Raw genomic sequence first — 27,168 nt, 5'->3', positions numbered from 1 at the left:
TCAGGTGGCAAATGAATAAGACCGGCAGGAGATTGGACAGTGGTCCCGCGTAGAGATGAGAGCTTTTTCCAACTCCAAAGTTCAGTTCACCCTTCATTTCTATGGGGTTAAGTTCGGGTACAGTTCTGGTACCTGAACCAAACTTTGGATTAAAGTAGAGTCGAACACAACGAGCCCGAACTTCGACTGGTCCACTTTTCATTAGTCCTGAAGGAATGGCACGGTCCGAGATTGGACCGATTTTCAAGGATATCTCAATGAGCTTAAAGTTCTATGCATGGCTCGTTAAAGGGCCAAGTCATCGACTTATAAGTCAGTTTCGCACATCCATATATCACAGTCAGACTCCGTATCAGACTGACCGCGGAGCTCCAACTCAACAGCTTCATAGGCATATATGAAGCTGTCAAGTTGGGGTCAGGAGATCCCTACACTGACTATGAATGTCGGATGTATGAGGTTGGTCTTAGGGTTGTTAGGTCCAATAGGTGCAACTAGAGAGTTCTTGCCACCTTCTGGCAGAAATCTGATTTGCATAACTTTGTCCAAAGGTGCTTTGCATATCTGTAAGTCTCTCCTGAAGACCACAAGGAGAAGCCCTACTTCCCCCAAGATCCACTGAACCTTTTTCACGATATTCTCCTTTTATATATCTCTGGCACCTCCATTTCGGCAGCCCTCTATATTCACGGGTAATTATAGGCGCTCACTTGTCTCTTCTGGTGGTAAGATCATGAACTGAAAAGCTAAAAGAAATATAAAACCTGCTGAACTTTTATATTTTTTTCTTTGTAGCTACAAAGGCTCCACCGAGTCTTATATCGAAAAAGTCATGATTTCCTCCAATGCAGAAGAAGCATTTCTTATTAAAATCCTACTGAGACAAACGCGGAGGCCCGAAATTGGTGATAAATTCAGCAGCCGTCACGGACAGAAAGGTGCAGTACTTTATATTCGCTTCTTGATCCTTATCTGCCACTATGGGGGGCTCGCTGGGTGAGGGCAACTACAGCGGGTGATATAAGTATTGAACAAGTCACCAATTTTCTAAGTAAACAAGAATTGAAAGACTCTTGCCTGGATACAAAAAGCGTTTACAAGTTACTTGCGAAATGGGGTGCAACTAGGTAATAACCATGCAGGATGCCAAAAATTTTGCATCTATCTTTTTTTCTTATTTTTAAAATGTAAAAAATGACTATATATTGTTTTTAGCCTAAAATACAAAGGTAATGTGTCATCTTCAACTTTAGGTATTCTGGAGGCCATTTACGGTAATCTTCAACTTGCTTAACTGTTCACTGTAACAGAAATTTTGACCAGGGGTGCCTACATTTTTACATGCCACTGTATGGTGTAATGAGGTTCTTTCCACTTCTGGATTATGGCTCCAACAGTGCTTACTGGAACCTTCCGTAGTTTAGAAATTCTTTTGTAACCAATGTCATCAGTATGTTTTGCAATAATAAGGTTGCAAAGGTCTTGAGACAGCTCACTGGTTTTACCCATCATGTGATGTTTCTTGTGTGGCACCTTGGTAATTAACTTTTTATAGGCCACCAGTTGAATATTTTCGCAAAAATGGCATGTAATCTAATTACTGATAGATTTCAGCTGGTGTCATGACTTTCCATGGCTTTTCACACCTCTTTTCCTTCATGTGTTCAATACTTTTCCCCTGTGTCATTACTCATTATTACTTAATTTATGGACATCTATGGTTTGAGTTCTTTGCCTGTGTGGATTGGATGAGTTATTATCAACATGTGGTGAGAATTTCATGTCAGTAGCACCTTTAAAAATAGATTTCTCCTTCGTCTCATTGGGGGACACAGATACTGTGGGTGTATGCTTCTGCCGCTAGGAGGCTGACACTAAGTGAAAAAAAGAGGTTAGCTCCTCCTCCGCAGTATACACCCTCGCCCCTATTGCGGGCGGAAATCAGTTTTTTGCTTAGTGTCCTATGGAGGCACACACAGTCTGGATCTCTCCAGACTATTTTTTTCTAGTTTACTATGAAGATGAGACAGGGGCGACGGATCCTATTGAAAGGGTACGATCTCCCCAAACCATCAACGGGCGAGCAAGTGCGAGTATCCCTCCACGTATCCTTTCCCGCGACGTGGGAGATTATGCCAGACTTAGCCCTGTCCACCCCTAGGTATTGAAACCATGGGCTTGCACAGAGGCAAAAGACTTGTCTGTGCGGCCCCCACTGCTCCACCAACGCTAGACGGCGGTGCTGAAAGGTGGCGGACGGTCCCTCTCCTCACACCCTGAAGGGGTTAGATGGAGCTAGGGTGCCTGCACCGTCCTATTTTTTTTTTTTTTTTATCAAAGACCCCCTCACATACCTGCGCTCAGGCTGAAGAGGATTATCGGTGAGGAGTGGGTCAGGGAGGGCTCCTGCGAAGATTTCGGGCTGGAGCCCACAGCTCGGCGTCCACTAGCCATGCAAGAGAAGGGCTGGATCCGTCAGACGGCAGGAACGCCGCACCGGTCAGTAGCGCCATTTTTTTTTTTTTTTTGGTACCGCGCCCCCCCCCCCCTCGGTCGGGTAGGGGAAAAATTGAGGCCGCGGCTTCGGCCAGAGCTAGGCCGCGGCCGGAAGTTCCGCCCTCGGGGCCGCGCGTCACTTCGGGCAGCCCGCCCCGCTCTGGGCGGCGGTAAAAAACGAGGCCCCGGATTCGGAGCACGGGCTAGGTCGCAAAGTGGGAGTACCGCCCCTAGGGCGGTTTTACAGGCTGGTGCGCGCCACAGATGTCGGCGCGCAATTAAAGGAAGCATCCAGGTCGGGGGGGCGCAGGACTGGGGTAAGTGCTGCCCGAGAGGCCATGCTATAGGGAAAAACGAGGGGCTACCTCTTCCCCATACCCCAGCAGCGGACAGATACAGCATGTCCGAAAAAGCAAAGACGCACACGTTCTTTTACGCTGCATGCATCTCTTGTCGGGCTGCGTTTGCGAGCAAGGTTTATGCGAAGCCTGCGAATCCAAACGCGCCCAGGAGCCCTCCCCTGCGACCGCGACCAATGTGTCAAATCCCCCGGAGTGGGCCCGATCACTGTCACAGTACATGGCGTCGCTTACGAGAGCAATAGAATCCCTTCAAGCCCCAGATGGGGGCAGGGACAGTGTCTCGCCGCCTTTAGAGGGAACCTCCACCTCACAGGAGCCTCCGGCCTGCAGGGGCCGCTTTCACTCCAGGCAGACCCGGGGGAAACGAATCCACACGGTGTCGCCCAGTCCATCCGGTGCCTTCGGCATCCGTAAGATCTGCTTCTCGCTCCCCGTCACCAGTGGTTGATAGCGAGCAGACCTCAGTTGGCGACTCAGACGAGCCCCTTGACCTGGACACTCCAGAGTCACGTGAAACAGTGGACAGTCTCATAGAAGCCGTCAATCAGACCCTGGGGATTGAGGATGATCCCGCAGCCGCTACGGGGCATAAAGTGGCATTTAAACGAGGAAGCGGCCGCACAGAATTTTTTCCTCTCACCCTGAGTTTGAGGACATAGTGCAGCGGCACAGAGAACGTCCAGACCGGCGTTTTCTCGGGTTAAAAGGCACTCGAAGCGATGTATCCGTTTGCTCCGGACCTCCGTAAACAATGGATGGAATCCCCGATGGTGGATCCTCCGGTTTCACGCCTGGCCACTAAGACCCTGTTATCTGTCCCTAGGGTTTCCTCGATTAAAAATCCCATGGACTGCCTTATTGAGAGCCTAGCTCGTTCAGTATATGAGGCGTCAGGGTCTGCACTCGCTCCCTCCTTCGCAGCAACTTGGGTAGCCAAGGCTATGGTATCATAGTCAGAAACATTAAACAAGGTCGCGCAGGAGCAGGATCTACCTGCAGAGGTCTCGGAGGTCGCAGTTCAGATGGCGATGGCCGTAGACTTTGTAAAGGATGCGGCCAATTGTTCAGCACTTGCTGCCGCTAATGCAATCTCTATCTGAAGAGCCCTATGGTTGAGGACATGACTTCCCTGCCTTATCAGTGCGGCCTCCTATTTGGAGAAAAGTTGGATCAACTTATCTCCGACTCCACAGGCGGAAAGAGCGGGTTTCTACCTCAACCGAAGGTTAAACTGCTTTTTCGTCACCCGGTTCAGGCACGTTTTCGGGCCTTTCGCAGTGTCACCGGCCATTCTAGGCCGACCGTGACTGCATTCGTCAGGTGGCGGCCGCTAAGCAGCCTGAGCCTGGTCCGGGACCCGAATAGGAGACCGGTCTGGGGTCATGCGTTAAAAGACTCCGGGTGGACTACGGGGCCCAATTCTGCCACCTCAGGCCGCCCCAACCAGGATAGGGAGCGGCAGGTCTCATATAGAGCCAACCCATTGGGGAGAATGCGTGCTCAACAGGCCAGATCGAGGGGACCCAGATCCTAAAGATCATCGGCCAAATGACTCAAGGTCTTTACCAAATGACACCAGCAAAGTGGGCGGCCGCCTACTCTGTTTTCACCACGTCTGGGCCAACATCCCTCACGACGCATGGGTAAAAGAATTGGTGTCCTCAGGTTGCAAAATAGAATGTCAGATACCCTCCAAGATGGTTTTTTCTTTCCCGGCTTCCAGGGTGGATACCCAGGTAAGGGCTCTATTGGGAGCCATCAAGTCGCTGCACAACGGAGTCATTGTTCCAGTGCCGGAAGAACTCAGGGGTTATATTCCAACCGTTTTGCGGTTCCCAAAAAGGACGGGTCTGTCAGGCCTGTTTTGGACCTAAAGCTTCTGAACAAATTCATCAGGATCAGACATTTCCGGATGGAGTCTCTCCGTTCAGTCATAGCGGCCATGGAGCAGTGAGAATACTTGGCCTCAATAGACAGTCAGGACGCATGTCTGCATATTCCCATTTTTTCCTCCTCATCAGAGGCTTCTACGCTTCACCATCAGCGTTCAACATTTTCAGTTCGTAGCGCTACCCTTCGGGCTAGCCACGGCTCCCAGAGTGTTCACAAAGCTTATGGCAATTGTCAGGGCCAAACTGCATTCTCGAGGCATAGTCGTCTTGCCTTATCTGGACGACCTCTTGGTCAAGGGCAGGTCAATACGGGCATGTGAGGAAGGTGTCAACATCACGCTATATACTCTTGCCGCTTAGTTGGTTGGTCAATGCAAGAAATTATCCCTTGTGCCAGCTCAGAGGATCTCCTTCCTAGGAATGATCTTCGACGCTTGCCGAGGGTTGGTAATTCTTCCACAGGAAAAGGCGCTAGTCTCCGGCAGGGAGTCCGGACACTACGCCAACCAGTCCCTCATACCATCCGATTCGCGATGAGGATCCTAGGGAAAATGGTGGCAGCAATGGAAGCGATACCTTTCGTCCAGTTCCATCCTTCACCCCCTGCAGCACGCCTTGTGTCTGTCTGGGACAAGAATCCTTTCACGCTCGATCGGCGGTGCCAACGGTCCTCTCAAGTCAGGCAGTTGCTCGGATGGTGGATAACCAGTTCCCTCTCTGGCCTAGGGGAAACCTTTCCCTGCAGGTCATGGGCTGACAATCGAAGCCAGTCTCCTCGGTTGGGGAGCTGTGTTTCGCCACCACACAACCCAGGAACGGTGGTCGCCACAGGAGGCACGCCTCCCGATCAACTTATTGGGGATACAAGCAATTCGGCTGGCTCTGCAGAAGCTTCATCACTTTCTAGCAGGCCGCCCCGTCCGGATTCAATTGGACAACGCCACGGCGGTAGTTTACATAATTCGTCAGGGGGGCACCCGCAGCAGAACAGCCATGCGCGAGGTGGGGCACGTTCTTCAGGGGGCCGAAGCAAACCACTCGGTGATTTCGGCTGTCCACATCCCTGATGTGGAAAATTGGGCGGCAGACTTCCTCAGCCGGCAGGGTCTTGCATCCGGAGAGTGGTCTCTACATCCCGAAGTTCTTCAGCAGATTTGTCAACTGTGGGGAGCTCCGGATGTGGACCTGATGGCTTCCAGAGTGAGTGCCAAGGTCCCCACATATGTCGTTCGGGCCAGGGACCCGCAGGCATTCGCGGTGGATGCGCTGGTTCTGCCATGGAACCAGTTTCGCCTCCCATATCTATTTCCCCCACTACCACTACTCCCGAGAGTCAGTAAAACACACCACTATGTATGGACAATTCAATAAAAACAATAGGACATAATATATCTAAAATTCTATATAATCTTTATTAAATCGGATTTAGGCAATTATAAACTTGTGCAAACAAGTGCCAAGGACATACAAAATATTAATCTAAAATCATAACATATATTTATGAAAAAATAATAAAAGAGGTCTGTCAAAAGATTGTAGTAGATTAGTAATCTATCACAGCATCACACACATATTGGTATAACAAGTGTGCATAATTACAAACAGTGATGTATTAAAACAAAAAATACATATATGACACAAAAGTGATTATACCCGCAATTGGGTTGTAAAACTAATATACTTATACATCAATAATATGCCTTTGTGATAAACTCACATCCCAAAGTGTAACATAATACTCAGTAATGTGTGAGCCGATTAAGGTGTTACATACCCGTGATATAATGACAGCCTCTAAAGTAATGCCCTGCACTCCCCGACGCGCGTTTCGGAACTGGCGTCCTTCGTCCCCCTGACGAAGGACGCCAGTTCCGAAACGCGCGTCGGGGAGTGCCGGGCATTACTTTAGAGGCTGTCATTATATCACGGGTATGTAACACCTTAATCGGCTCACACATTACTGAGTATTATGTTACACTTTGGGATGTGAGTTTATCACAAAGGCATATTATTGATGTATAAGTATATTAGTTTTACAACCCAATTGCGGGTATAATCACTTTTGTGTCATATATGTATTTTTTGTTTTAATACATCACTGTTTGTAATTATGCACACTTGTTATACCAATATGTGTGTGATGCTGTGATAGATTACTAATCTACTACAATCTTTTGACAGACCTCTTTTATTATTTTTTCATAAATATATGTTATGATTTTAGATTAATATTTTGTATGTCCTTGGCACTTGTTTGCACAAGTTTATAATTGCCTAAATCCGATTTAATAAAGATTATATAGAATTTTAGATATATTATGTCCTATTGTTTTTATTGAATTGTCCATACATAGTGGTGTGTTTTACTATAGAATTGAATGGTCTCCATTCTAATTTTGTGACATATCAGGAAGGCTGGCTGATTGGAACTGTATGAATATTTGCACGAGTTAATTTAATTTATTCATTATATGTGGATTACATGTAGATTGGTGCAATTTTATACAATTTTAATTTTAAATTCTATTATTTCTTTCTGCTGTGTTCATTTGTTTGCTAATCCCGAGAGTCAGGAAAGGGATCAAGACAGAAGGGGGGCCGGCGATTCTGCTGGCCCCAGACTGGCCCCCTCGAGCGTGGTACGCAGATCTAATGCAGCTGCTCGCCGACGTTCCTAGGCGCCTGCTAGAGCGCCCAGATCTACCGTCTCGTCCTGTTCCAGCGCAGAATTGTTACCAATTTGCAGGTGAAGACTTTTCATTCAGGGAGTCTCCCACTTGGTACCTCCCTATAAGGCGCCTATGGACGCCTGGGACCTTAACATGGTCCTAAGTGTTTTGCAGGAAGCTCCACTGGAACCGCTTCAGGATATCTCTTTGAGGTACCTTTCCTGGAAAGTTGTTCCCCTAGTGGCCATCACTTCCATCAGGCGGGTTTCAGAGCTGGCGGCTCTATCCTGCCGAGCTCTGTTCCTCACTTTCCATAAGTATAAGGTGGTCCTGTGACCAGCCCCTCCTTTTCTGCCAAAAGCAGTGTCCTCTTTTTCACATTAATGAAGATGTTGTTTTGCCTTCATTTTGTCCAGCACCGGTGCACCGTGTGGAAAAAGGCTCTTCACACGTTAGACCTGGTAAGAACCCTCCGGAGGTACGTGTCGCGGACGGCACCCTTTCGTCAGACGGACACGCTGTTCGTGCTCCCTGAAGAGCGCAGGAAGGGACTCGCTGCCTCAAATTTGACCATAGCCAGATGGATTCGTTTGACTATTCAGGAGTCCTACCGCATTAGAGGCACGCCGATTCCAGCAGGGATCAGAGCGCACTCTACCCGGGCAGTGGGCGCTTTGGCACCAGGCTTCACCGGAACAGGTTTGCAAGGCAGCAACCTGGTCCAGCCTACACACATTTGCCAAACATAATATCCATGCTCAGGCCTCGGCGGATGCGAGCCTGTGTAGAAGGATTTTCCAAGCAATGGTGGCGCACCTTTAAACAAGAGGTGCATGTAGCTTGGATTGGTGAGTCAATCTCCCACCCAGGAACTGCTTTAGGACGTCCCACAGTATCTGTGTCACCCAATGAGACGAAGGAGAAACATGGATTTTTGTGAGTACTCACCGTAAAATCCTTTTCTCCGAGACACTCATTGGGGGACACAGCACCCACCCTATTAGCCAGTTTGCTCTTGCTTAAATGAATGTGTTTACTTATTTGATATAAGGGTGGTGTTTTCCTTTGGACATGTTGTACCTGTATTAAGGCTGATTTTGTTGTCCTCCTACTGCTTTGGCACCAAACTGATTTCAGCCCGCAATAGGGGCGAGGGTGTATACTGCGGAGAAGGAGCTAGCCTCTTTTTTTCACTTAGTGTCAGCCTCCTAGCGGCAGAAGCATACACCCACAGTATCTGTGTCCCCCAATTAGCGTCTCGGAGAAAAGGATTTTACGGTGAGTACTCACAAAAATCCATGTTTTCTTTTGAGTCAAGCTAAATCTGTATCATAATAAATATAGAAATCTCTGCACCCGAACCTTCTACTCCTTATAGGCAATGATCATTCTGTGTTAATGGGTTTGTCCAAGATTTTAGTTTTAAGGCTCATAGTGAAAAAAAACAAAACAGGCAGGTAGTTGCCTGTTCCACCAACCCTTCAGATAGTAGTCACCGACTGCTCCTGCCAGCAGTTCAGCAGCTCCACGTCAACAGAGCAGCTTTTCCTCTTCCTCGCTGCTCTGTCGGGGCGGGACTGCCGATGTCTGGCTGATTGACTGCCGGCTCCCCGCAGTTAGGCGGTAGGGAGCCGGCTGTCAATTAGCATGACATCTGCAGTCACGGCCTTTGAACAGAGCAGAGAGAAAGAAAAGCTGCTGCTCTGTCGACGTGACATCAGCAGAAACCGCATTGTGCCGGCATAGATCACAACAGGCAGGTAGATGGCAATCGGCCAATAGTATAAAAACAAAAAGACAAACAATAAATAGAATCATAGAAATAGTCTCGGAAAACCCCTTTAAATGATGGATAGATAATAAATAGATGACTGCATGTGTCAAAATTGGTAAAGGGGATGTTGGACAATCACTATCTTAAAACATTTTTTGGAAAACTTTTCTTACCGCGGTCCCTGCGCTCTCACCTCGCCCTCCCCACCCATCTAATACTCCCCGGCATCACTGCTTTAGCCCTCTGATCTGCAAACCCTTTTTGTTGGAGGTGCTAATCCGTTTTCACATGACAGACTGAGAAATGCTCTTAAAGACCGGTCATATATTGATTTCTTTACATCAAAGAACCAGCCCTTTCTCATCCCCCCCCCCCCTCTTTCCGAGCTTCTACAAGTTAAAGAAAATTTTGAGGAAAGAAATCTTCAGCGTTGAAGAAACAGATTCCAAGTATGATAATTTTTCCTTTTTTGTAAGACCGTCGAGGTGTCGATTTGAAGGCATCAGCGCCCCCCTTTATCCCTTTTCTTTTTGCAGTAATACTTTGTTGTAAGCCTCGCCTGCTTATCGCCCATACTTTGTGCTCCATTGTGTTTTAATTCTCCTTCTATTTCTCCCGCTTTGTTATAAAATGTATTCACGATACAGATTGGATTTGTAACGATCAGTTGTACAAACCCAACATAGAACGGCAAAGCAAATATAGTATTGCTGGTGTTGTGTTCAAGGGATTTTGATGCACTTCCCCTTTAAAAAAAAGTTTGGTAAACTTTTTTGAGCGCTTTTTTTTTTTTTTTATGTAATCCAGTTGTATTTAAAACTTTTCACTGCTTGCCTTCTGTGACCTCTGTGTTGCACTTTCCTTTATGGCTTAAGAATGAGTTAACTGAGAATCTATCAGTGAGCTCCTTCTAATGGTCGGACAGAAGAGTTTGGCACTCTTTCCTATCTTTTTCTGAGCTCATCTCAGCTGATTTTCTACTACAGCAAAGTTGAATGTGCGGTAAAACAAAAGCCAAACTGTGTAGAACTTTTTGGTGGTTTGTCCCCCCCCCCTCAAACATATGGACCTACGTAAGAAGAAAAAAAATAGTCTCTAAAGGTGGACAACACCCATAAGCCTTATTTATCAAGTGTCAAATTGTCTCCATTTTTTCTTTTTCAGGATGTAGATCATCCATTTCCATCTTTTTTATGTATGTTTTTTGTTCTTTTTAAATTAATGCGTTAAAAAATTGGAGGCAATATTCAGTGGCATGTAAAAGTTTGGGCACCCATGATCCAAATTACTGTTATTGTGAACAGTTAAGCAAGTTGAAGATGAAATGAAATCTAAAAGGCCTAAAGTTAAAGATGACACATTTCCCTTGTATTGTAGGAAAAAAATAAAAATAAATATACTGTATATGTACATGTAATTTTTTACAGTTTACAAAAAGGAAAATGGGTCTATGAAAAAGATTGGGCACCCCTGAAGATTTGTGATTTCAGATAACTTTGACCAAGGTTTCAGACATTACCATATTTTTCAGACTATAAGACACACCGTTTTCCTCCAAAAATGTGCGTCTTCTAGTCTAGATGTAGCAGCTCTGGCTGTGGTGGGTAGGAGGGGGAGCAACATCGACAGAGTAGCAGGTCACAGAGGCAGCAGCTTGCGGCTAACTCCTGTGCCCGCCGCTAAAGAGAAACGAATATTCACTGCACTCCACATCCATGGGCGTGGAGGGCAATGAATATTCATTTCTCTTTAATAGCGTCTTGGTATGATTGGCCCCTAACCCTGGACCTGGTTTGTATGGCCCCATCCTTATGATTGACCCCCACCCCCATCCTGGTATGCATGGTCCCATCAGAAAACATTAAAAAAGACACTTTCCTCCGTTCCCTAACAGCATCTGGTTCCCATGCCAGCAGCTGCTTTATGCTTGTAAGCAGCGCATGGCAGGGACGTCATGCGCTGCTCACAAGCAGAGCACATCTGCCGGAATACTCGCTGCTTTGCACGCTGGGTCTGTATTCATTGCTCTTCAGTAGTGCGCACAGTGTCAGCTGCCGGATTCCTGCTGATGCCGGCGGTCACGTGTGCCACTACTTAAGAGAAGTGAATATTCACCTCTCTCCACACACAGCTGTGCTCAAATTGTGAGCAGCGCATGACGTCCCTGCCATTCGATGCTTACAAGCATAAAGCAGCTGCTGGCTTGAGAACAAGATGCGAGGGAGCGCCGGGAAGGTAAGTGTAATGGTTTTTATTGTTTGTTTTCTGATGGGGCCATGCATACCAGGACCAAGATGGGGGTCAATCATACTAGAATAAGGATGGGACCATGCATACTAGGACGAGATGGGGTCCTGCATACCAGGATAGGGATGGGGCTATGCATACTAGAACGAGATGGGGGCCCTGCATACTAGGATAGGGATGGGAACATGCATATTTGGACGAGATGGGGGCCCTGCATACCAGGATATGGATGGGGCCATGCATACTAGGACCAAGATAGGGGTCAATCATACTAGAATAAGGATGGGTCCATGCCTACTAGGATGAGATGGGGGCCCTGCATACCAGGATAGGGATGGGGCTATGCATACTAGGACGAAATGGGGGCCTTGCATACCAGGATAAGGGATGAGAGGGCACATTCCTACCAGGATAGGAATGAGGGGGGCCATGCATACCAGGATAGGGATGAGAGATCCATGCATACCAAGATAGGGATGAGGGGACCATGTGTGTCCGGATGGGGATCCGGAGACCATATGTACCAGGATAGGGAATATTAAGTATAAAATTGACCACATTTTTTACTTCAATTTTTTTTCCCTAATTTCCTGCTCTAAAACCTAGGTGCGTCTTATAGTCCGCTGTGGCTTTATAGTCTGAAAAATCCGGTAATTAGCCTGTTAGAGTTATGGTTTGATCACGATCATCATTAGGAAAGGTAAGGTGATGAAAATTTCCCAGCTTTATAAAACCCAGCCTCCTCTATAATTGCCTATCAAAATGAAAATGGTGGAGGCCCACAAAGCAGGAGAAGGCTATAAGAAGATAGCAAAGCGTTTTCAAATTGCAGTTTCCACAGATCGAAATGTAATTAAATGGCAGTCACAAGGAACAGTGGAGATCAAGATAAGGTAGGGAAGATCAAGCAAAATTTCAGTGAGCTGCTCATGGGATTGCTAGAGAGGCAAGTCAGAGCCCCTGCTTGTTGGCAAAAGACTTTCAGAAAGATTTAGCAGACTCTGGAGTAGTGGTACATTGTTCTACTGTTTAGAGACACCTGCACAAATATGACTTTTGTGGAAGAGTCATCAGAAGAAAACCTCTCCCACATCTTTACTATAAAATTCTGCAGCAGAAGTATGCAAAAGAACATCTTAATACACCTGATACCTTTTGGAAACAAGTCCTGTGAACCAATGAAGTTAACACCTTCCCGACCTTTGACGCCACGTAGGCGTCATGAAAGTCGGTGCTAATCCGACCCAGAACGCCTATGTGGCGTCATGAATTGATAGCCCCCCTGCGGGTTGGGTGACGGAGGTCACTGAAAGGTCACCTGACCCGCTCACACAGGACCCTTTCTACTTCACCCCAGGGTGGTGGCTTAGCCCCCCCGTGGCTACGATCGCTCTGATTGACTGCTAAAAGTGAAACAGCCAATCAGAGCGATAGTAATATTTCATCAATGAAATTTGATGAAATATTACAATCCAGCCATGGCCGATGCTGCAATAGCATCGGACATGGCAGGAGGCCGAGATCCAACCCCTCCCCCCACCGGTTGGCGGGGGCAATTGGCCCCCGCCACCGATTTACAGCGACGATCGGCTGCCGCCATCATCTGCTCCCCCCCCTTCCCGCCGCCGTCCCGAATCATGGGCGCTGCCACCTTGGAAAATGGCGGGCGCATACGCAGTGCGCCCGCCGGAATCTGCCGGCTGCAGTTTCATTCATTCATTTTGATCACTGTGATAAACTCTCACAGTGATCAAAATAAAAAAACCTAAATTACCCCCATAAGTAGGCACAAATAATAAAATAAAGACAATATTTTTATTTTTCCATTAGGGTTAGAATTAGGGTTAGGGTTGGAATTAGGGTTAGGGTTCGAATTAGGGTTAAGATTACGGTTAGGCTTGTGGTTAGGGATAGAGTTGGGATTAGGGTTAGGGGTGTATTGGGGTTAGGGTTGTGGTTAGGGTTGGGATTACGGTTAGGGGTGTGTTGGGGTTAGGGTTGGAGTTAGAATTGAGGGGTTTCCACTGTTTAGTCACATCGGGGGGTCTACAAACGCGACATGGCGCCACCATTTATTCCAGCCAATTTTACTTTCAAAAAGTCAAACAGTGCTCCCTCCATTCCAAGCCCTGACGTGTGCCAGTGGTACAGTGGTTTACCCCAACATATGGGGTATCAGCGTACTCAGGAAAAATTGCACAACAACTTTGGTGGTCTAATTTCTCCTGTTAACCTTGGGAAAATAAAAATTTGGGGGCTAAAAATTATTTTTGTGCAAAAAAAAATGATTTTTTATTTTCACGGCTCTGCGTTATAAACTTTTGTGAAGTACTTGGGGGTTCAAAGTGCTCACCACACATCTAGATAAGTTCCTTGGGTGGTCTAGTTTCCAAAATGGTGGTTACTTGTGGGGGGTTTCCACTGTTTAGGCATATCGGGGGCTCTGCAAACTTAACATGTCGCCCGCAGACCATTCCATCAAGTCGGCATTTCAAAACGTCACTACTTCCCTCCAAGCCCCGACGTGTGCCCAAACAGTGGTCCCCCCCACATATGGAGTACCAACGTACTCAGGACAAACTGGACAACAACTTTTGGGGTCCAATTTATCCTGTTACCCTTGTGAAAATAAAAAATTGTGGGCTAAAATTCATTTTTTGAAGAAAAAAATTTTTTTTTTATTTTCACAGCTCTGCGTTTTAAACTTCTGTGAAGCACTTGGGGATTCAAAGTGCTCACCACACATCTAGATAAGTTCCTTAGGTGGTCTAGTTTCCAAAATGGGGTCGCTTGTGAGGGAGCTCCAATGTTTAGGCACACAGGGGCTCTCCAAACGTGACATGGTGTACGCTAACAATTGGAGCTAATTTTCCATTCAAAAAGTCAAATGGCGCTCCTTCCCTTTTGAGCCCTGCCGAGCGCCCAAACAGTGGTTTATGACCACATATGAGGTATCGGTGTACTCAGGAGAAATTGCCCAACAAATTTTAGGATCAATTTTATCCTGGTGACCATTTGAAAATGATTAATGCTAAAAGAAAATTTTTGTTGGAAAAATTAAAATGTCCATTTTTTCCTTCCACGTTGCTTTAGTTCTTGTGAAGCACCTGGAGTGTTAATAATCTTCTTGAATGTAGTTTTGAGTAGCTTGAGGGGTGCAGTTTTTAGAATGATGTCACTTTTGGGTATTTTTTCCCATCTAGACCCCTCAAAGTGACTTCAAATGTGAGGTGTTCCCTTAAAAAAATGGTTTTGTAAATTTTGTTGTAAAAATGAGAAATCGCTGGTCAACTTTTAATACATATAACTTCCTAACAAAAAAAGTTGTTTCCAAAATTGTGCTGATGTAAAGTAGACATGTGGGAAATGTTATTTATTAACTATTTTGTGTCACACAACTCTCTGGTTTAACAGAATAAAAATAAAAAATTAGAAAATTGCAAAATTTTCAAAATTGTCGCCAAATTTCCATTTTTTTTTCGCAAGCGCAATAATTATCGACCTAAATTTACCACTAACATGAAGCCCAATATGTCACGAAAAAACATTCTCAGAATCGCTAGGATGCGTTGAAGCGTTCTAGAGTTATTACCTCATAAAGGGACACTGGTCAAAATTGCAAAAAATGGCCAGGTCATTAAGGTCAAAATAGGCTGGGTCATGAAGGGGTTAAAATAGAACTCTTTGGCCACAATGATCAAAGGTATGTGTGGAGAAAAAGGGTACATAATTTCAGGAAAAGAACATTTCGCCAACCATTAAGCATTGAGGTGGCTCAGTCATGCTTTGAGGTTGTGTTGCAGCCAATGGCACAGGGAACATTTTTCACGTGTAGCGGGAAGAATGGATACAATGAAATTTCAACAAATTCTTGATGCAAACATAACACCATCTGTAAAAATGCTGAAGTTGAAAAGAGGATGGCTGCTACACATGGATAATGATCCTAAACACACGTCACAATCCACAATAGACGATCTCGGAAGGAGCAAGATGAGGTTTTACAATGGCCCTCACAGTCCCCTGATCCGGAACAACATTGAAAATCAGTAACGACCTCAAAATACCAGAGGATGCAAGACGGCCCAGGAATCTCACAGACCTGGAAGAATGGATGAAAATCCCTCAAACAAGAACTGAAAGACTCTTGTATGGCTACAAAAAGCTGTGATGCTTACGAAAGGGTGCCCAAACTTTTACATTGGCCCATTTACGGTTTTGTCATTTTTAACATGTAAAAGATAAAATATATACATGTATTTTTTGCCTATATTTCAAAGGAAATGTGTCATAGAAAACTTGAGGCCTTTTAGAGATCATTTAATCTTCAACTTGTTTACTGTTCACAACAATAGTAATTTTGACCAGGGGTGCCCAAACTTTTACATGCCACTGTCTGTTAAAAACAAAACAAAACAAAAAAAAAACAATACGGTATATGCTTGTTCAACAGTTTTTTTTTTTTGTTTTTTTTTGTTTTTTAACCAATAAAAAATGTGTAGCTGTAAAAATGTGGAGAACTTACCTTGTTATGTTTTGAACAGTTTTAATAAATGAGTCCTGTGGAGCTGGTATACAATAATAGGGGTGTCCACTACTTTGGTTTACATGGCCTATGCTTTGGGTGCAGTTAGACGGCTATATAAATTTGATAAATTGAGCTGGAGCGTGTGACTACATCATATATTTTTCTGCAGCTGTCCAGCTCTGGTCAGGAGAGCCACGGCCAGTCCATTCATTTTTGTCCGATCTTGGTCCAAATTTATACAGCCTTTTGACTGTAACCTTAGGATAAGTCATCAATTTTTATATGTGAGGGGCTTCGACACAAGGCACACCCATTGGTCACCTGGTGCATTAGTTAAATAGGAGTTGAGCTGCAGTAACTGTGAGTGGCCACTAAACCATGCAGAGCTGTGCTGTTCCAACTTGCAAGTGTCTGATTGGTGGGGGTGCCAGGTGTCCAACCCCCAAGGATCTGACATTGGTAACTTATCCTACAGATAGGCCATCAGTATTTAACTAGTGGATAACCTGTTTAAGCTGCAATTCTGTACCACAATTGGAAAAGTGTTATTACTTACATACTGCCTGTGCCTTTTTTTTTTCCCCCCTGGACATTGTATGTGTAACTGGTTCACCCAATGATAACGACTTAAAAAAAGAGTGATTTCATGCAGATTTATTATCTAATATCCTTAGGTCTAGCGTGCTAAATATGTAAATCCCAACTTTCCTGGTGGTCATGAAGAGTGATGGTGGCCTATGACAGGAAAGTGGTTATTGCCCCAGTGACTACTTTACTGAGGGGTTAATTTTAAATTCCCCGGTGGCCTAGTGTGGTGAAGGAGTTACAGACTACGGGCAAATTTTGCCATTTAAAAAATAGATTTTTACTTATTTTAATAGCGGTCTTTAGTTAACCTATTCACGACCGGAGCTTTTTTCAGTTTTGCATCTTCGTTTTTCGCTCCCCTTCTTTCCCAAGCCTTAACTTTTTTTTTTTATTTTTGCGTAAATATGGCCAGGTGAGGGCTTATTTTTTGCGGGACGAGTTGTACTTTTGAACGACATCATTGGTTTTAGCATGTCATGTACTTGGAAAAGGGAAAAGAATTCCAAGTGCAGTGAAATTTAAATAAAAAAAAAGTCCGAACCCACACTTGTTTTTTGTTTGGCTTTTTTGTTAGGTTCACAAAATGCTAAAACTGACCTGCCATTATGATTCTCCAGGTCATTATGAGTTCATAGACACCAAACATGTCTAGGTTCTTTTTTTTATCTAAGTGGTGAAAAGAAATTCCAAAATTTGCTAAAAAAAAAAAAAATTGCACAATTTTCTGAGACCCATAGCGTCTCTATTTTTCATGATCCCGGGTCGGGTGAGGGCTTATTTTTTGTGCGTTGAGCTGATGTTTTTAATGATACCACTTTTGTGCAGATACGTTCTTTTGATCGCCCGTTATTTTTAAATTGTTTTAATCTTTTTTTATTTTTTTAAAACTTTTTTTTTTTTTGGCATGCTTCAATAGCCTCCATGGGAGACTAGAAGCTGCCATAGCTTGATCGGCTCTGCTACATACAGGCTCTCTCCCTCCCCCCCTCTCTCTCTACCCCCCCCTCTCTGCCTCTCTCTCTCTCTCCCTCTCTCTCTCTCTCTCTCCCTCTCTCTCCCCCTCCCTCCCCCCTCCCTCCCCCTCTCTCTCCCCCTCTCTCTCCCTCCCCCTCTCTCTGCCTCTCTCTTTCTCTCCCTCTCTCTCCCTCTCTCTCCCTCTCTCTCCCTCTCTCTCCCTCTCTCTCCCTCTCTCTCCCTCTCTCCCTTTCTCTCCCTTTCTCTCCCTCTCTCTCCCTCTCTCTCCCTCTCTCTCCCTCTCTCTCCCTCTCTCTCCCTCTCTCTCCCTCTCTCTCCCTCTCTCTGCCTCTCTCTCCCTCTCTGACTCTCTCTCTCTGCCTCTCTCTCTCTGCCTCTCTCTCTCTGCCTCTCTCTCTCTGCCTCTCTCTCTCTGCCTCTCTCTCTCTGCCTCTCTCTCTCTGCCTCTCTCTCTCTGCCTCTCTCTCTCTGCCTCTCTCTGCCTCTCTCTCTCTCTCTCCCTCTCTCTCTCTCTCCCCCTCTCTCTCTCTCTCCCTCTCTCTCTCTCTCTCTCTCCCTCTCTCTCTCTCTCTCTCTCTCCCTCTCTCTCTCTCTCTCTCTCTCTCTCTCTCTCTCTCTCTCCGCCTCTCTCTGCCTCTCTCCCTCACTCTCCCTCTCTCCCTTTAAAATTCAGCCTTCGCCGGATCAACAACGGTCCGGTGGCACACGTTGCTGGGAAAACTGAGACGGATCCGTTTTCTGCCATTTTCGCTTATTACAACTGATCTGAGAAACGAAAGTGTGAAACAGGACTCACACTGAGAAAAGGGAGAGAGCAGTCAGAACCAGGAACAGGATCTCTTGACTGATTTGTAACATTTTTGCAGATCTTCCAGGTAGATAAAGAACTTGGGGACGCTTGGTAGATTTTTTTTTTTTTTTTTTTTAATGAATACTATTTAGTAATTTGGTTAATTTTTCATTTAGTAAGCAATGAACAATGGAAGCTAAAATTGTGCAAGGATGTGTATACACTGCAATCATACAGTCTGAAAGTGAAGTGAAACATGCCCCTTCGAACATCTATCTTCTCCATATTTCCTCCAAATCGGGACACCTTAATATTTGGTGGTCAAATAGCCTTCTTCAGATGTCCTTCATCTAATCTATTTGGGCATCTTAACAAATAGAACCTGTTTGAAGTGCGGAAATTCTCATCCAATAAAGTTATACAATTCTTTTTGGTTTTCAAGATCTCTGCTTGCCTCCAGTGGATCAAATCCTGTTCTGGTGATCTGATTTGGCTCATCACGTCATAAAACCCAGCTCTGTATTTTTATTGGTCAGTTTAACGTTAATCTCTGAAAACTGGAATACTTTAAATATGTAAATCACACTTGAGCAATATACAAATGCCTTATCCGTCCTTGGACTAAAAGTCCCAGCAGTGCTACTTTGTACAAAACGCAGCACTGGTCACTATAATGCAGGGGTGAGCCACCTGCAGCTGTCAGGGACCTGCTGGGTGTTCACTCTGCAACAGCTGTAGTACCGCAGGTTGCTCAGCCCCATGTTATAGGGATCAGCAGATAGTTGGATACAATCTTGCAGGAGTGAGCAACCTTCGGCACTGCAGTTGTTGTGATCCTACAACTCCGCATGCTATGCTTATAGTCATAAGTTGCTCTCATCGCCATTACATTGATCAGCAGCTGGTTAGCTATAATATAGGAATGGAATTTAAAGAGGACCTGTCAAAAGAGCAAAAAATTAGTTAAACATCTTTTAAAAATCCCTGAGCTTCTCTCATTTGGTAGCTTTTTTCTGTTTGGGTCTGTGTCACTGCATTGCAGAGATATTTACATTTGTTTGTTCTGGAGCGCACTATGTGAAATCTCAGTTTTCAGTCCAACTGGGTGGTTCTTCAGAGTCTTCTCTGGGGGGGCATACACTTTCGCTTTTCCCTCTCAGATTCTCCTAATCACAGGTCAGCAGCGTATAAGACTACTAGACTGCTAGATCAGCTGCCAAGCTGTGACTGGCAGCATCTGAGGTGGGGGGAGGTGAAAGCGCATATTCTCAGAGAAGACTTTGATGAAACGCTCAGTTGGACTGAAAGCTGAGATTTCACATAGTGTGCTGTAGAAAAAATCTGAATATCTATGCAATGGAGCGCAAAATGGAAAAAGAAGCAGAATCGGGAGAGATCAGGGATTTTTACAAGGTATGTGACTCAATTTGTTTTTCTTGGAAAGTGACAGGTCCTCTTTAAGCTCATGAGAAACTGTGGTATTTTCACAACAGCTGTAGTGCCGCAGGTTGCTCATCCCTACTTTGTTGAGTCTATGCTGGTTATTATAATGCAGGGGTTAGTAACAGATGTAGTGGGGCAGGTTGCTCACCCTTACTTTGAGTCCATGCTGGTTGTTATAATGTAGAGGTTAGTAATAGCTGTAGTGCTGCAGGTTGCTCACCCCTACTTTTTTTTTGAGTCCATGTTGGTTATAATGCAGGGGTTAGTAACAGATGATGTGGCGCAGGTTGCTCACCCCTTCTTTTTTTCTGAGTCCATGCTGGTTATTATAATGCAGGGGTTAGTAACAGATGTAGTGGGGCAGGTTGCTCACACCTACTTTTTTTTTTTTTTTAGTCCTTGCTGGTTATTATACTGCAGGGGTTAGTAACAGCTGTAGTGCCGCAGTTTGCTCACCCCTACTTTGTTGAGTCCATGCTGGTTGTTATAATGTAGTGGTTAGTAATAGCTGTAGTGCTGCAGGTTGCTCACCCCTACTTTTTTTTGAGTCCATGCTGGTTATTATAATGCAGGGGATAGTAACCGATGTAGTGGCGCAGGTTGCTCACTATTATTGTATCTAACCAGCTGATGATGATTATAATGCCGGGGTGAGCAACCTGCGGCTTTCAGGGCATGCTGGGATTTGCAGTTTCGCCCCAACTTAAGTACTTCAGGTTGCCAGCTCATTTTGTGATCTCAATAAAAGGATGATATAAAAGTAGTTTGTGAGGAAATACATGGGGGGTAAACAATGGTGCTTGTGTTCTTTCCCTGGACAAGTGTCTGCCTCTTGAACAATAGTGATGAAAGCGCACAGTGTCGGGCGAGTTCTCTTATAAAGAAGTCGTCCCTCCTGTAAGTACATACCCATTTAAAATGACCAACTAATTGGCAAGTAGCCGCAAACGAGGCTCCTTTTCATCCTCTAGGGTCTTAGTCCGTGTCCCAAGCTCCATCTATGAATTCCTTATTAAATGCTCATTTGGAGGTAAGCAAATATTTAGATCCCCCCTCTCCTTCCTCCTCACACGCAATGAGTGACCCCCCCGACCTCCCAGCGCATTGTTCAGCGAGCGCTGCTGACTTTCTCTCCCTCCCCGTTTATGGCACAGAATAAAATTACAGTTCTCCACTAAGCATACCATTTTTTTTTTTTTATTTGTGCGGTATGTGTGTTTTGTCAAGTTCCTGCGGTTGCTTTACACCAGGGCAGGAGCATTGTGAGGTTTTCAATTAATCAGCTCTTTTGTGCGCTTACCACTATGCAAATGTAGGACTCCGAACCTTTCAGGGGCTTCTGGGAGCGCCGCGCTAAAAATGTATTGTCTCCTTCTTCACAAGTTTTAAGTAGATCATTTCACTTTCCTGTTTAACTAGGAAGCAAAAAATGTGTTTGTGGGTTTTTTATTTATTTATTTTTTTTATTTTATTATATTAGTTTTTTGTTTTTTTTTTTTCTTTTTTTATATCTCCGCTTATTCCACGCTACAAGACGTCTTTAACTTTTTTTTTTTGTGGCAGGTTAACGAAATGTCTTGGTGAATAGCGATATATCCGATTCTGTTAATGCCCTATAAATAGAAAGAAATATACATTATAATTATTATTTTACAATTTAAGGCCAGTTATAAATCAATATTGATAACAAATAATTAAAAAAAATAAAATAAAATAAATTAACCATGGTTAATTTTTGGCGCCTTTCATAAACACAATTTTGCGTTATTTTATTGCATTCAAACTAATTTTAAATAGAAGTAAAATAATATATTGGACAATTCACAGATTGAATTATATAACGCTAGAAATTAGCAATATTGCCAATGTGAGTGGCGTAAATCCTGAAAGCGGTAGACCGCATGCACATTTTTCGGACTTGATGTGGATTTTTCCACCCGGATTTCCAGGTGGAAGAAACGCAAAGTAAAACAGTAACAGCTAAGTTCATTAGATTCTTTTTTCTTTTTTTTCTTTTTTTTTAAAACAAATCGCATCTACGCGTTACAGAAACTTTCCGCGGATAAACTGACCCGCTGTGCGGATTTTTTTTTTTTTTTTTTTTTTTTTTTTTTTTTTTTTTTTTTTTTTAGCAGTCTTCATTCTTGCAATGTATAGGGTGAAATCCACAACAGAATCTGTATTTAACACAAGTGGGTTTTCACGGAGAAACGCTGTCGATGCAAAGTGGAAAATCTGTATCAAATCCGCAACGTTTGTATCCGGCCCTACGGACGGAGATCCCTATCCAGTATCCACAAAAATGCATTTGGAAATGCTATATTTGTGGGTGTGTGTATGTATGTGTGTGTGTGTGTGTGTGTGTGTGTGTGTGTGTATGTATTTGTGTGTATGTATGTGTGTGTGTATATATATATATATATATATATATATATATACATATATTCTGTATATATACACATGTACTGTATATATACATATACGTGTGTGTGTGTGTGTGTATATATATATACAGTATATGTGTGTATGTACTGTGTGTGTACATATATATATATATATATATTATTATTATTATACAATATATTTAATTTTAAAGGTGTGTATGTAAGGTACAGTATATATATTTACACACACTAGTTTTAATAAAATTAATATATTGTATTATGATAAATGATACACGTATGCTTTATTTAATTTAAAACAAGTGCGTTTGTGTTTCGATATATATATATATATATATATATATATATATATATATATATATATATATTACTTGCGTGTGTACAATATATTAGTACTATTACATATGCTGTAATAGATTTCTAATTCTATATAAAAATGTATTTTTTTTTTATAAAATTATGAACCGTATATTTTACAATACATTGTATGTGTGTGTGTGTGTATATATATATATATATATATATATATATATATATATATATATATATATATATATAATCTTATTTTTATAGACATTGTGTGTATATAATATACCGTATACAGTTTTTAACTAAAATTAATATTATAATTTATGTACGCACACCCTTAAAATTATAATATACAGTGCATGTGTGTATGTGTTTATGTATGTATGTATATGTGTGTGTGTATGTGTGTGTGTGTATATATATATATATATATATATATATATTTGTATTATTATTATTATATACACACACTTTTCTTTTTACTGTATTTTTTTATGTGTTGGAAACCATTCACTGCAGTGTATATTATACACATGTATGGTTGTGTATATACATTATTTTTTATGGACAAATGTCTACTGTTAATAATTTTACAATTTAAAAAAAAAAATTAAAAAAAACTCACATTTTGGCGCTTCATTCACACAGATTTTCTGCTCATACCGGGCATTAACTGCTCTTAATTTTAATATTAGCCCTGTAAGTATTCATTACTTTCAGACTATAACTTATTCTAAGCTCATTACGGCCCTTTTGTGTTCTCCCGTATTAAAATCTGTCAGCTATGACTGGTGTTGCCGGCACAGTCAGCGGAGCAGAATAAGTTAATTATTTACTTGTGTCACTCGGCCTCTTGATCTAATGAAATGCACAGCTGTGTTAGATCTGCGGATGGATGTGGAGATCCCATTGTTACGCGAGTCAGCAGAGGGTAGGAGCCGCTATGATGGAGAGTCCCTACTTCTTTCTGCTGTTTTGCTTTTCTGTGTCGATTTCATGGTTCTTTTATCACTCACTTTCACACAAAACAAACAACACAGCGACTGTCTGCTATGGGAACCGCTCCGGCACATAAAAGGGGCTCTCAGGGGTTGGCATATTCCATGTTACCTTGAGCTTAGGTCTTGGTTAGCATTGTGAAGTTGGGCTTAATAGAAACTTCAGTTTTCAGCCTTTATTTGCGGATATGTCTCGTATTTCTTAGATATCGTGCCATTTTGATACCATTTTTTTTTTTTCGTTGTTACGTCTTGAGGGTTAAGTTCGGGTATTTAGGATGCAACCATGATCATGAGGGTAGTTTTAGTGTGAGTTCCAACAAGACTTCTATGTCAGTAACATGGATATCTATTAGTGATCAGTGAGCATGCTGAGATAAGGTGTTGTCCGACCATGCTCGTGCGCTAACCGCTTGTCTTCGGAGTGCTTAAAACGTATGTTCAAGTCCCCGCGACTGCGTGTTTCGCTGCTGTTAGACAATCCCTGCATGTGTTGCCGCTGTCGAGCAACCGCGGAGACTGGACCTTATTTTTCAAGCACATCGAAGACACACTGTTAGCAGATGAGCATGCTCACTCATCACTAATATCTATCTTTTGGAGTTTTCTTCCCCCATATTTGGCGTTCTTCAATGTTCCTAAACACTGAAGGATTTTTTTTGTCATAAATTATTTAAAAAAAAAAAAAAGAAAATAAAACAATGTTGAAAATCAGGTGTTTTCTATAAATAAAGGCTAGGATGGTCGTTCACTTGAAGTGTAAGAGGGTCCTAAAATGTTACAGGTGTTTGCCATGTTTATTAAATTCTTGCACCATATTATTAAGACGTCGTTTTACGCAGGAGAGGTTTTGGTGCAACTTGGAAATATTCTCAAAAATATCTAAATAGAGAGTTTTGTCTGTGCACTTAAATATGTCAAATGGCCCATATCATGGCTGCATCCATCTGTCCACTTTAAATGGTTGTCCGAGTAGTAGCATGTAAAATTATAGCGATACTCACCTCTAGTTCAGACGCTGCTCCAGCGGTCTTGGCACAGGATCTCCCAAGGCTCCCATGACATTGTCATGCAATCCCTGCAGCCAATAATCGTCCGTTTCATTCCTTCTGATATAACTGACATCCAGAGGAAGTCTGTGCCAACACCGCTGGAACAACGCCGGCATCGGAGGGGAGTATAGTTGCTATTATTTTACTTGGAGTAAACCTACTGATTGAGAAGGCGTTGTCCAAGTAGTGGGCAGCACATTGTAAGGTTCTGCAGTAAAACTTCCATAGTTGAAACAAGACACAAGTCTATCAAGTTCACCCTATACCCCATTGGTCCATAGGAAGGCAAACACTTCATGAGGCAAGTGCTAATAGCCCTATATTAGGGGGAAAATTCCTTCCCGACTCCAGATATGACAGTCACACTAGTTCCCTTGATCAACGTCCCATCACAGAATTTAGTTCCCATAACCTGTAATATATCACCCGGCCCTCCCTCAACTTACCATTATTTACTGCTTTTTATAAAGTTCATAAAAAAAAGTAAATCATACTTACCCAATTATTCAGCCCTTATACCTTGATCAACAGGTCTCCCCACACAGTCTGATGGCCCCACAACACACGCATAGTTTGATGCCCCCCACAGACTCACCTACACACAAAATGATGGACCCCATAGCTTCCCATCCAAATAGCATGATGACCCCTATTGCTCGCCAAACAGTATGATGGCCCCACAGCTTCTCATACAGTATGATGTCCCCACCTATTCCCCCCCCCCCCACACAAATCAGACCATAAAAAAACCCCAAATACTACTTCTCTCCCCAGGTTCCCCGCCTCTGCTCTGGTTTGTCCTGTGTGCAAATTGAGGCTCTGCGCAGCAGGCTTGATCTGGTGACGCCATTGCGCATGTTGAGTTGAGTCTCCATTGCACAGGCTGAATGGTGGAATAGGGGAGTAGGTTGCTCCCTCTTTTGAAACCTTACCCAATAGTATCTGAATCCTGAGGATGCGACACCAGGTGGGGGTACTGTGGCTCCCTCAACACTTGGGCGGTACGCCAGTGTTTCTAGCCTTTTGACTCTTGGTCTACAGGCTGGATATGAACACTCAAAGGGCTGGATGTGGCATAAGGACTACATGTTGCCCAGGTCTACCCAGGAACATTCCTTAGGGGCTACGTCATAATGTAAACCTAGAAATTTTAATTAAAAAAAAAATAATTTTTTTTTTTGTGTAGCTTTCCAGTTTTTAAAATATCAGATCTGGTGATTTTTTTATTTGGCTAATAGTCGTGGTTTGTAAAATAACTGTTTCAAAATATTTTAAAAGGGTTATTCACCAAATTATTAAAGAAATGAAATAAAAATCTGAGTTGTGCATTTCATTACTTTAACCATATGCAATTTTGCTCAAATCTTTACATACCCCAGCAGAATTTTTTCTTTATTCGGACTCCCATGACAGCACCACGAGAGAGGGGATCCGCCCTTTAGGAACAGGAAACCTACAGATACAAAAAGGGCGGCACCTCTCCCACGCATCAGTTGGTTTCCTGTTCCTGAAGGGACGGGATCCTACAGAAGACCAGGATCCCAGGCCGGCCGGCCGATACAGGTAGCGGGGGGGTCTCCTACCTCGGCCTGGTGCGGATCCCTGGAAGACGCCACGGTGGCCCAGGATGGGTAGCACGGCGGTGGCGTAGTCAGCAGGGAGCGGCGTCCGGAGGATGTCCGACTCCAGAATAAAGGCCGCCGCCGGTGAGTATATTCCCCCCCGGGGGCCCCCGGATCCGGCGGCGCTAGTGCGGTGGCCGGCGCGCTGCGGGGGAGGCTGCGACCGGGGAGCGCAGTATTCCGAAGCTCCCGGGCGTCCCGCGTGACTTCCGGTCAGGCGGGGTCGCGGTGACGTCAGGGGGCGGCCGGAGGAGGTGCTTCCGGGTCGGCGGCGCCACTGCGCATGCGCGAGAAAAACAAGATGGCGGCGCCCATCGCAAACGCCGATGAGCGTCGGCTCTCCGACCGGGTGCGGCGCCAGCTGGGGAAGGGGGCCCGGTTAGGGGGGGAGGGGCGCGGCACGCATACTGCTGTCCGGAGGAGGGGTATAAAGGCAGGACCCTGGCAGGGTGCCTTGCCTTGGCCACATTATTGCGAGCAGTAATGGAGAGTGAGCAGCAGCAGCAGCGGCGGCAACAGCAGCAACGACGGCAGCAGCGACAAACATCCCTGCCGCCCCTGGATGACCTTCGGCAGGTCAAGCAGAAAAAGAAAGAGTCACGTGGCAGCGAACGTGCGGGACGAAGTGATCAGTCCAGCCATAAAAGCTCCTCTAAGCAGACAGGAGCATCGTCTGAGAAGAACCCCCCTCATCCTCCGGTACTTGATTGTGGCACTGGTAAGTGATCTTCGTGAAAGTTCACTCAGTGACGAGGCCCCCCCCTTCTGTGCTTTATTCTAGGGGAAGAAGGCTTCAAGTAAGGCTAAACACAGGGAATGCGCACTCTGTGCATGCCCATTACCGGACTCATGCCCTAAAAGATTGTGCCCCCCCCTGTATTCAGCAGACAGTGGCGGAAGAGTCGCCCGCAGTAGCAGCGAGTTTGAGAGACATTGTTAGGGCGGAAATGAATGAAACCCTAAAGTCACTGTCCCAGCGGGAAACTATAAAGGGCGGGGTCCCGGTGGAGTCCGATTCCTC

At 44.3% G+C, this 27,168-nt stretch overlaps 1 protein-coding gene across 1 annotated transcript in view; it reads left to right on the top strand.

Annotated features, from left to right (window-relative positions):
• Positions 1-27,168, top strand: part of POLR3B (RNA polymerase III subunit B) — a 165,510-nt gene that overhangs the window by 112,876 nt on the left and 25,466 nt on the right. Inside the window, exon 23 of the mRNA XM_073567837.1 lies at positions 796-938. Coding sequence (XP_073423938.1) covers positions 796-938 — 143 coding nt within the window. The remainder of the gene's footprint in view (positions 1-795; positions 939-27,168) is intronic.

Source organism: Dendrobates tinctorius, unplaced genomic scaffold, assembly GCF_039654945.1.
Source record: "Dendrobates tinctorius isolate UK_male_01 unplaced genomic scaffold, ASM3965494v1 ptg000020l, whole genome shotgun sequence".
Classification (NCBI taxonomy): domain Eukaryota; kingdom Metazoa; phylum Chordata; class Amphibia; order Anura; family Dendrobatidae; genus Dendrobates; species Dendrobates tinctorius.
This window is presented reverse-complemented; position numbering and strand designations above follow the sequence as displayed.